The 11,078-nt window shown below is 37.8% G+C and overlaps 2 protein-coding genes across 4 annotated transcripts; one reads left to right on the forward strand and one right to left on the reverse strand.

Annotated features, from left to right (window-relative positions):
- The first annotated feature begins 32 nt into the window (after positions 1–32).
- Positions 33–7,975, forward strand: si:ch211-51e12.7 (uncharacterized protein LOC336335 homolog). 3 transcript variants are annotated; one of them, XM_017423357.3, is made up of 6 exons: positions 33–339; positions 1,798–1,886; positions 3,119–3,268; positions 3,402–3,566; positions 3,844–3,969; positions 4,460–7,975. In XM_017423357.3, the coding sequence occupies exons 2-6, from the start codon at positions 1,798–1,800 to the stop codon at positions 4,548–4,550; spliced, it is 621 nt and encodes a 206-aa protein (XP_017278846.1). In that variant the 5' UTR covers positions 33–339; the 3' UTR covers positions 4,551–7,975. The 3 variants fall into 3 exon arrangements, with proteins under 3 accessions (XP_017278846.1, XP_024863249.1, XP_037837617.1); XM_025007481.2 differs by having other exon boundaries at positions 6,726–7,975; XM_037981689.1 differs by lacking the exon at positions 33–339 and adding an exon at positions 382–888.
- Positions 7,976–8,064: 89 nt separating this feature from the next.
- mrps10 (mitochondrial ribosomal protein S10) lies at positions 8,065–10,073 on the reverse strand. Its single transcript, XM_017423359.3, has 7 exons — positions 9,938–10,073; positions 9,700–9,752; positions 9,171–9,237; positions 8,877–9,016; positions 8,682–8,790; positions 8,448–8,537; positions 8,065–8,333 (listed from the first exon to the last, which is right to left on the reverse strand). Exons 1-7 carry the CDS (start codon positions 10,007–10,009, stop codon positions 8,253–8,255), a joined length of 612 nt encoding a protein of 203 aa, XP_017278848.1. The 5' UTR covers positions 10,010–10,073; the 3' UTR covers positions 8,065–8,252.
- Positions 10,074–11,078: the final 1,005 nt, after the last annotated feature.

Below are 11,078 nucleotides of genomic sequence, written 5' to 3' on the forward strand. Positions count from 1 at the left end.
TGTGGTCCCGTTAATTAACGAGACGTTTCGAACGGTGAAGACGATTGGTTACAAGTCATTCGGTTTAGCCAATCACAAGGTTATAATATAGAGCACTTGGGGCAAAACAGCCAATCAGAAACCAGGATTTTATCAAAGTGGGCGTGACTTAAAGGGTAACGTCTTTCTCACAAAGAAATCCTCAATCTGGGAAGTCGCCATTTCAAAGCCATTAGGAATCACGAGCTGTGGGGAATTTTGTATTTTTTATTTTTCTAATATATACTTTTGTATTTTATTAACAAGCACGGAAATTCTTACTTAAAAATAAATTCTACCTAGCTTGCATCACCGACGGACGTAAGTAATTTCTGCTTATTGTTTCTCCGAATTGGATTAGAAATCACAGGATCTCCCTTTGGTGTTCGCAGTTAGCGTTTATTCCTATTAAGACTTTAGAGTCGTGTCGATTTTGAATACAGGGGAGTGTTTATCCAAACATAAATAAGCATGTTTAATTCGGTCAATAACGAGGCAAGACCCACTCAACGGTAGTAATTCCAGGAATTAGTCAGAGCCCTTTAAGGTATCGCCGCACCATATTTGTAGTCATTAAACTCACTCGGTCCCACTGTCATCTGTAGCACATGAGGTGTTTTTGTACCCAGGCCAGCTCCGGTTGTGCTGGAGGAATATTTAAGAGCTCATGTAGCTCCGGCTGCCTCGAAGGATCAGGATAAAAATGTTTCCGTGACGCTCGGCGTGCCTTTGCCATCGCTTAAATATCGGTGTGAAAATGTACACATGTGTCCTCCACGTATATCTGAAGGTTACAGATGATGTTCACCAGGCTGTGCAGTCCAAAGTTTCTGCTCAGATGCATCTCCTGTCATCCAAAAATAAGCTCATGTATGTAGATATTTGTGGTCGTCTGTTTTGTTGATTTCAATATTACATTTAATGGGTAATAACATGCAACAATAACATTTTATTTACAAAAAACATAGCTGACACACTACAATATAAATGACAAATAACTTAATATTACAAATTTCAGCATTCAGCATGTTATAGCTTTTAATTTTATTAGTTATACCCTGAAACTCAATCATGTTGACTAACCTAAAATAAAAAGTACTTCATGATTTGCAAGTCAAAGATAGAATAAAGGAACTTGATGTTGAAATTTTATGTTGTCTGCAAAAATCCTTATTAAAATCATGATGTAGTGAAATTACAATCACCTGTTATATATTTTGTCTGCTTAGTTTTATGTTTTTGTTTCTATTCACAAAGAACTGATCTGAGAGGTTATCCCTTCTTTAAGGGAGGCTGCTCCTTTAAAAACAAGCTCTAAATTCAGTCTGCTGCTTAACTCGTGTAAAATCAATTTGTAATGAGATAAAAAAGCAAAGATGAGCTTTGTGTAACGCATATAGACAGTGACGTCTTAAACATCAGCGTAAAATAGGTCGGATCAGGCTGAGTGCTTAAAATCCTCTTGTGAATTTGTCTTATAAACTAAAAAATTAATGAATTCTGGGAACGGAGCAGCCATTTGTCTTCTTCATGCTTGATTACTATTTTGCTGCAGGGAACATAAGCATTTATTCATGCATAGCTTTTCTTTGCACAGAACCTAAAGGATTATTTTTACATGTTGAAACACAAATTGTGCTCAAACATATATATATTTTTCAAAACATCTATAGTTATTTGCTAATTGACTAAATGTTTGTGTGCAAAAAAACTAAAAAATGACCACTTTAGAGCACCGTAAAAGCCTGCATGCTTAACTCTTGGCCTGAATCATTTCAGATGGATGCAGGTAAAGAAAAGAAGACCACAGAAACTTCAAAACCTTCCAAGGACGAAACTGAGAAACCAGCTGTTGAAAACAGTTCCAGGTTTGTCCCGTTGTTTCTGTACTTACAGACACACCGGTTAAAAAGAACATTTGGTTTCTAGAGATAGGTGTTTTTAGGAGTTAAGCAGCGTGACAACAATTTGAATGCATCACTTTTTGGTTGGTTGATATGCTTATACCTTTATGCACAGGCATACAGTGGATACTCGTGTTTTTAAGTTGTCTTTGAGTGTAGTCGCTTATAAAATTCTCTTATTCAGTAGACTTTTGTTCTTCTTTCTTGGATCAGAAAGTAATATTGCAAACTTGTACATCACTGACAGACTGCATGGTGGTGCAGTTGGTTAGCTCTGTTGCCTTGCAGGTTGGAAATTTGGCAGGGGCCTTTCTTTCTTTGTAGGTTCTCTCCCACAGTCCAAAAACCAGCCTTTTTAAGGTGATTGGCGCTCTGTGTTCATTCATCTTTATGTGGCCCTGTGATGAACTGGTGAACAGACTCATAATATATATGGTAATAATAACCCACAAATAAAGGGACTTTATTAGAGAATGTGTTTGGTAAATTTAATTTATGCTGCTTTGGCATATACCGTAATACAAATTGCAATAGAAGTCAGCTAAATCTCACAGATTAATCACCACTTAGGTTGTAGCTGCTGCTCTGTTATGCAAGACCAGTTCGATATCTTTACTCAGTTATACTGTAGGTCTTCCAGGCAGCATTAAATAACCTTGATTCACTTGCCACAGTTGTTTTAAAGCCATTTAAACTTCAGAATTAGACTTTCTTCCATCCATCTTCTACCGCTCATCCGTGGTTGGGTCGCAGAGGCAGCAGGTCCAGGAGAGAAACCCAGACATCTCTTTCTCCAGCTACACTTCCCAGCTCCTCCTGTGGGATCCCGAGTTGTTTCCAGGCCAGAGAGGAAATATAATTCCTTCAGCGACTTCTGGGTCTGCTTTGGGTTCTCTTCCCAGTGGGTCAACTCCAGGAAACCTCCAAAGTGAGACATCCAGGAGGCACTCTAATGAGATGCCCGAATCGTCTCAACTGACCCCTCTCCATGCTAAGGAGCAGCAGCTCTCCTCCAGAGTTCCTCACTCTCTCTTTTTGCTTAGAATTGCACTTTCCTCTGTCGGAAATTGCAATCTGGACTTGACTCTTGGGTTTATTTGAGAGGGATAATGTTATGAACGGGTTTTGAAATCCGTAGTAATTGTGAAACGTTATTGAAGTGTGACTAGTGTCTGTTTTCTCTTTAATTTCTCCAGGGGACGGGGACACAGAGGCCGAAGTCGTGGAGGACGTATGGGCCGAGGGGGCATGCGTGGAGGGCGAGGCATGATGAAAAGCTTTGGTCCACCAGGCCGCGGGAGAGGTCGAGGGAAAGATGGATTCATGAATGGATTTGGACCCATGAGGTACTGCAAAGGACACACCTCTCCACTTGTTTTAAGTGAAGTGAACCAAATCAATGAAATGCTTGACTCCCTTCATTTAAATGCAGTATGTTAGAGGAGATAAATTCAACTTTATCTCCTTTTCCTCTTACAGAGGAATGGGGAGGATACGACCTTACCCAGACCTGAGAGGCCATCGTGGTAGGGGTGGACTAATGGGCCCTCCTCCCCCTCCTCTCCCGCCTCCTCCTCCTCCTCCCCCTCTTTCTCCTCCCATTCCTCCCATGCACCTCAGAGGCCCCTTTCCACCAATGCCAAGGTAACTTCAATAAAAAGCATAAAACTTACACAGGAACTCTAATTGCATAGAGATGGCATTAATTTAGGGGTGTTTATCTAAGGATGACTCTCTTAGAATTTAAAAACTTTGCAATCTTAAGTGGGGTTTTTTTTTAATCCATAAACTTACAGGTTCCCAACTCAGGAATTTTATAATCTTGCCTTCTTGGATAGACAAAATTGTAATTTCTGTCCCTTTTTATTAATTTCTCTTCCGAAAGAAGACACATCTCTGTTGTGCTTGTTTCCGTTTACAGGCGTGGACCCCCTCCACCTTCTCCTCCAGGTCACCCTGGTTTTAGGGGGCGTCCACCACACCCACGAGGCCGTGGCATGCCACCTCTGGGACCTCCACGCCCTTTCCACCCCCGTGGCCCAAGAGGGTAAGACTTGTTTTGGTACTAATCATACTTAAATTCTTTACTTCGTGAGTTCCTCCTACTTGCTTGCACACGTCTGAGATTCATTTATAGAGCGTGATTAAAAGGCAGCCTTTGTTTTCCTTCCTTTCTTTTAAGCCTGTCCATTGCTTCATTTATCTTGCGCTTGAAATTAATTTAAACGTTTTTCATCATTTAGAAGAAATGCCACAGCGTTCGTCTCCTGTGTTACAATGTTTCAGTCAGTTAATAAATAAATAAAAAGACCTATTGTTTAATTTTTTGTAGCCAAAGTATTAAGCAGTGCATGGATTATGAAACTGGAAACAACAGTACACATCTTTTGCGTCTGACAGGTACAAAGTTGATTTGGAGGGGGGTTGAAGGGATCTTAGACTCCCTGCGGTAGTTCAGAAATGGCTGCTCTTATCAGAGTGTGCCACCTATTGGCCAAAGCCACGTATCCAATGTGTGATTTTATCCTTTTACACAGCTACCACAATGGACCGGTCTCTCCTCCGCCTCACCCCCCACCTGGCAGAGGCCAAAGGTGGCCAGGCCCCCCTGGTGGCCAACGATTTTAAACACAGCCTGGCCCCAAAACTCTATAAACAAGCACCTGTTAATGTAGAACGGGCCTAAAGTGGAGCGGGGGAATGAAACGCCCCAGAACTCTGTTACACAAAGTCATGAGTATCTATAAAGTACTCTGCGGCCAAATATTCTATTCTTGTCTGCTGAGAATGAGGTGACAGTAATTACAGCTGAAGACACATGAACGGAATGGTAACTTGGCCGTGCGAAGGCGTTCATTCATTCTGTTACACCATAAATACTGTTAGTGCTGTAAAGACTATTTATTGTTAAATCAAGCTTGAACTCGTTGTTGTTGAAGGGAAGAGAATTCATGTTGAAATTTAGTAATTGTTCTGTGATTTCTGTTACTGTCACCTGTTAGCCTTAAGATATTTTTCTGATTTCTCAATAAAGATAAAAGAAAGGGTAACTCTGAATATTTAAAGGTGGGGGGGGGAAGAGGGAAAAACACTGGGTGCCCAAATCCCTCCAGCACCACTGTTAATTTAGTACACCTTGGACCTCCGTAACTTTATATTTTGTTACATGAAGCGAGTTATGTATTATGTCATCTAATAGTGCAGCAAACATTGTTTAACACTTGTTAAGTGATGAGACAAGACTGATCTTGTCAGGTTTTCGTGAGTATTTGAATATATAATATATATTTTAAATGTGCAGCTATTTTAAGTTATGATTATTGCTGTTTGAAAGAGTCATGTTTGTCTCCAGCAATTTCTTGTGTAACAAAAACAAGGCATTACAGATAAATAGTACACTGAAGAACTCTACATACAGTCGTAGCTCTTAATATAATTTAATTTCATTGATATTTCAGTCAAGTAGAAGTTACTCTTCATTCTGTTTTTAGTGTTTTGAAGTGTTACTTCTTTATTCACTGTAATTAACAAAGCTTTTTGTGAACTTGTGAATGTGTTTTGAGAACTATCGAGACCTGAGAGTCATGAACAAAAGAAAAAATAAAACCAAAAATAAACTCTACTTCTCCTTTTTTTGTTTTTTCACAAACAAGTCTGAGTTTTCATTACAATTTTACAGTATAAAATGAAGCAGAAATACATTGTATTGCCACTGAAAGTTAAAATATTTAAAATCCTTAAGCATTTTATTAAGTAATCACTTACACACAGTTTGACAAATGATTATTTACACCTTTAGCTGTGTGGAGAACCAAGAGTCTTTTAGTACTCATTTTATTAGTATATTCCGAGGGTTTAAATTTCTTACATCCTGATAAAGGCTTGGAAAAAGCCATTATGGCTTGTATTTATAGTAACTGAGAGTATAAAAAGGGTTTTCCGAGAAGTATTGTATATTTAATTCTAATTTGACTGGAGGCATCAGGACTGCTCCACTTGCAAAATGTTAAAATGCCTGAACCTCATGTCTTGGAGCAAAAATCTGTGGTAGCATGTCTAAAAGGAGGACATCATCTGGAAAGGATAAACACTCTGATATGACCAAGGACTGGGTCGCTTTGGCCGTGCTGACACATAAAAATAACCTTCAGCAAAATATCTCCCGTTTCATGTAAGAAAGTTGTTCCACAGATCTCATCAGTGGGAATTTTTGCTTAGTACTTTTGTCAGTTTTCCCATCTGAAATTATCTCCTCATCCTATATTTTAATAACTTGTTACCAGACATAGTTGCATCTAAAGTTGCAATAACTTGTAGCAGAAATAACTGTAATAATTGACATTAGAGAATAGAAAACATGCTTAAATTCATACTTTATTGACATATAATGCAGGTTTTCCAGTTTATGTGCATATTAGTATTTCATTCATGTTTTGATTTAAGCTTGCTTGTAATGTAAAAATATGAGCCTTGCAGTAAGAGCTATTTAGAAGCTACAGTGAAAATGCATTTTTTACAATCATGGTAGATTGTCTGCATTGCTAGTCTGAATAAGGACTTTGAATTTTCCTGTAGATGAGTGTGTTTTATGCATTGAACCACATTCTGCCGATCACTCCAGTTATGCAGCAGACAGAAGGGGTTGATTAGCATCTAGCAACACGGGTGCTGCACTCTCCCCTCTTCACTTTGTTTCCATCTCTTCAGCGCTTTTAATTTTTGCTAACTCCTCAGCCTCTGCACTCCCTTCTTGTTTCTCACCTTGGTTGATTATAACAGACTGACTGTTGTTGTCTCCTGAAGGGGGGGGGGCACACAGTACAGTTAACCTCCCTGGCCCCAGGAACCCTGGCTCTCCCCTCCGTCACCAGCGATGTGACAAGACTCTGCGCTGTACTTAAAAAGGTGAGCCCCTTCTTGTGTCTTAATCCCTCTCTGAAACCAGGAGATTTTCTCTTTCAGGACAGAAGGTGCAACAATCTTGGAGTTCCAACAAACTGCAAGATGAAGAATATTTGGGGGGGTAACAGGTACATCTAAGCTGCAAAGTTATAAAAAGTAGTGCTTCTTGTTCAGATTCAAAGAGTGTCACAAGCATTACATAATCCATAGGTTCTTTTCCCAAATAACATTTGAGACTAGCATAGCAAGTTTGTTATCATGAACCTGCTGTAGTGCATTCTGGCTCTGGGGGTTTGTGTCAAACCTAACAATAAAGTTAAATAAAAAGGAGTTATTGGTAAATGCACCTGTGCCACTTTGCCACAATAAAGTATCTGCCATGCAGGCATTTTGTTGGAAGAACTGATCAGTGTTCATATTTTATTTGCTGGCCTCAAACAGGAATTAAAAAAAATAAGGAATCAGTCTAAAAATGTAGGATAAAAAGATTTTTTTTCCTCTAATATTTTTAAAGTTTCTATTGTACCAAATAGTATCAAAATAAACTAGTGGAGGTTAGCTGACGGCTATGAGAAAAGGGTAAATGAGTATTATTATTCTGTAAGAAAGCTTGTTTTGAGGTTAGGGTTTTTCCTAAATAAAATGTACATATGACTCTCAGTTCAAATAGCCATGCTCCCAAACATCTTTGGAAAAAAAAGCTTTAGGATTTAAGGCATGTTTATGAACCATAAGACTTATTTCTTAGAAACTTCTGTGGATCTTGCTAATTTTACCAAATAAGCACAGGTCTGATTCAACCCTGCAGGTAGAATCTTTAAAATAGCACCGAAAATGGCCTAAATTTTGTTATTTGTAGACTATTTTAATAGTCACAGAAGGAAAAAATGCATCTCTTCTTCGTCATAGCTGCATAACACCTTTTTTATTTACCAGATGAAAAAAACAGAAATAACAAATTTGAAGTTTGTGAACAAAATTAAGAAATCTCAGGATGAATTCGGGTTCTCTTACCAAGAAAATCTCAAAACCATAGCATTAGACTTCAGATTAGCATGTTTTGTTTTTATTACTTTGTACAAAATGTATATGGAATTTTACATTTTTGTAATGTCTGTATGCCAAATATTCAATAAATACACTAAATACTATTTTCTGGTCTTGTGTTCATTGTGAATATTAAAAAATATTCAGCAACTATCAACAGCATTTATTAATCAGAAGTACAGTCTGAACAACATTAAATGTTGAATGTTTTTATTTATAAACGCAGTAAACAGAAAAGAAAGGACCAGTGGAGTCTGGTGCTCGTGTTTTCAGATTTAAATACACAAATTATGCAGCTACACAGAAATGTTTATTTGTTTTTTTTATTCTTCTGTGAACAGATTATTGGTATAAAACTGCTTGCATGACACACAGAGGGATTTATTGGCTGGGTTTGTCCTCAACGGGGTGGTCCTTCCACATGGGTTCAAGGATGTGCTCTGGAACTTTCTCCATGGTGGTCTGACAATGATAAAAAAAACAAGCAGAGGAGAATAATTCACATCCATTGGGTAATAATCCTGCCTGAGCATATAGGTTTGTTGTCGTTGTGCCTCTGATCCTCCACCGCCTTACCTTTCTCACCTCCATTGCTACGCCTTCGGGGAGGTTCCTCTGTATATACTCAAGGTATACCTGAGCTGTGCAGCCAGTGATATGCAACAACTAAAAAAAAAACAAAAAAAAAAAACCATGAGGTAATGACTAAAGAAAATAAAAGAATTGCTGTGAATATTTAATTAATACAGTAGTTTTTTAACATTTGTCTTGTGTTGTTAAACATGACTTTGAAACAATTCAAGCACCCACCTCAATACACCGGTAGTGTGTCCTCATCTCATACTGGACCCTGTGGTTTTTATAGATGTGTGCTGACTTCAGGACTGTCAATCTGTCTATGTCTCTGCGTGGTTCAGAACTGTGACACGACACAGAGGATAAACATTCTAGCAACCAGAAAGACAATTTAAAACATGTTATTAATTAATTGATTTTAAGACCCACATTTTGCTGATGTTGATACCCAGCTCTTTAGCTGCCACGGTGGCAAAGCGCTCATAGCTGTCCAGCACAGCTCTGTCGTGACCCTTGACCAAAATGACCACTTTCTGGATGAGTATATCTGGCTCCTCTGTGACGGTGATCTGGAGGAGAGAGACTGCACATATTACAATAAATTCCAAATAAAACTCTCAGATCCAACATTTTGTAATCCAAGGACAATACAGGGCACACAATATAATGATTTGAGAGACAGATTTGATACTTTAGAACAAAAAAATCTGTATGAAAACTCACTGTTGGGGTTGCAGATAACAACGTGGCCGTGTGAAAAGAGTTGTACGACATCTGTGGGAGATTAAACCTGCAAAAAAATGTATAAATTAAAACTGCTGATGTGATAAACATGTTTGTTATGGTTGATTTTTGGCTTTACAAATCTTTCTATAAACTAATTTAAATAATCCTTAATGCAGATTCTTACTTTATACTCAACAGAATTTAAAATCTAACCTGTATAAGTCTAGATTTATATTTTTTCATGATCTCAGGCCTCAATATAAACACAGTTACTGCTGCAGAGTCAGTCCTCTACAGAACATTTACCACTGTGGAAATTTTAGCATTAATATTTACTTCATTTTCTTGATTTTACCACTGGCTTCTAACCTCGACAACTATTGAATTAGACCCATAGAATAATTCAAACATGTCAATTTAATGACAGACAGGTTAATGAATAAAGCTCGAAGCTAATTCTCGAGGCTAACACTGGGGCTAACTGAGGTTTCAAAACTTAAAGCGAGCAAATAAAAATACAATTTACCTGGTTAGATTAATTTTTTTGTGGCTGGAGCAGGCACTCAAACCTCTCGGTATCTGAAAGATAAAAACCAACATTTATATTTGCACATTTAGAGACGACTTGCTGTGCTAACCCCCCGTGATGCTAGCAGCCACTAGTGACCTTAACATAGTCTGAACACAAACTTTCAGATTTTTCTACAAAACAAACCATCTTATTAGTTAAAGTTTTGAAGCAATACAAGTGTAATTTAACGTACCGAATGTGAAATCCCACTAAATATCCTTGCTAAAGAGTATAACTCTCGCCTGAGAACCAAGGGTGCAGCCATGTTTTAGTGAAAGGAGAACAGAAGTCAACAGGTTTCCTATACTGCCCCATGCGGCCTGGAGGAGAAACTACACCAGACATTGAATTATAATCTGTTTTATATCAGACAGCAGGCTTTTGTACGTTTTGTTCAAAATATCGTTTTTGTTTTTCACATACAGGTCAAATTAAGGTTACGAAACAAGAGACTACTGTAAATGTTTGCACACAAACCTTTGTTGAATATAAAAAGGGCTTAAATGTATTTTAGATAAATTTAAAAATATATTACAACATTTACAATCTTGTCTTGTCTTCATGTAAAATATATTCCATCTTAACCACCTACAAAATACAATACTGGTGTGCTTTATAATAAACAGTAATGCTAATTTAATACTGCACTGGACTTTTTGGTAAATTATTTTTGTCCCATGTTTTAGAGGGGAAGCCGATTATTTCAGACGGCTGAAATATTTTGTTCCCCCCTTGTAACTTTTGCAAAAAAAGAAGAAATGTCTTCAAATTCACAGGACTTGTTGTCCATGATGAGAGGAATAAACACAGTTAAGGACTTTTTGGTAAATTATTTTTGTCCCATGTTTTAGAGGGGGAACCGATTATTTCAGACGGCTGAAATATTTTGTTCCCCCTTTGTAACTTTTGCTAAAAAAGAACAAACGTCTTCAAATTCACAGGACTTGTTGTCCATGATGAGAGGAATAAACAGTTAAAAACTTGTTGGTAAATTAACTGGTTGTTGTTGGATAATTAATGATCTAAATAACATTCAACCCGAATGTTATTTAGATAAAAGCGAAATACCACTTCAGGCGGAGAAACCCTGCATAAAAATATTACAACAGTTCACTGCAAACCCATATGATGCACTCGATCCACTACAGATTACATGCAGTCTAACACCAATTAGGTGTTGTGATGAGAAGCTATTTTATTTTCTGTTTTTCAATAGTAGTCGAGGGAAGAACCGAAAGTTAAACAACGTTTTTTTTTTAAACTAAATCAATGACGTCATGACGTCAGTCAGTGTGCGTTCGCGCCTACGGCCGGTGTTCTGACGATCTGTGCTT

This window comes from Kryptolebias marmoratus, linkage group LG19, assembly GCF_001649575.2.
Source record: "Kryptolebias marmoratus isolate JLee-2015 linkage group LG19, ASM164957v2, whole genome shotgun sequence".
Lineage (NCBI taxonomy): Eukaryota > Metazoa > Chordata > Actinopteri > Cyprinodontiformes > Rivulidae > Kryptolebias > Kryptolebias marmoratus.

Excerpts from the sequence above, each read along its gene's own strand:
- si:ch211-51e12.7 (XM_017423357.3), top strand. The coding sequence starts at position 1,798 with ATGGATGCAGGTAAAGAAAAGAAGACCACAGAAACTTCAAAACCTTCC. Across the intron at positions 3,567-3,843 it reads CCCTTTCCACCAATGCCAAG|GCGTGGACCCCCTCCACCTT; the intron begins GTAACTTCAATA and ends TTCCGTTTACAG. Across the intron at positions 3,970-4,459 it reads CACCCCCGTGGCCCAAGAGG|CTACCACAATGGACCGGTCT; the intron begins GTAAGACTTGTT and ends CCTTTTACACAG.
- mrps10 (XM_017423359.3), bottom strand. The coding sequence starts at position 10,009 with ATGGCTGCACCCTTGGTTCTCAGGCGAGAGTTATACTCTTTAGCAAGG. Across the intron at positions 9,238-9,699 it reads AAAAAAATTAATCTAACCAG|GTTTAATCTCCCACAGATGT; the intron begins GTAAATTGTATT and ends ATTTTTTTGCAG. Across the intron at positions 8,334-8,447 it reads TAGCAATGGAGGTGAGAAAG|ACCACCATGGAGAAAGTTCC; the intron begins GTAAGGCGGTGG and ends TATCATTGTCAG.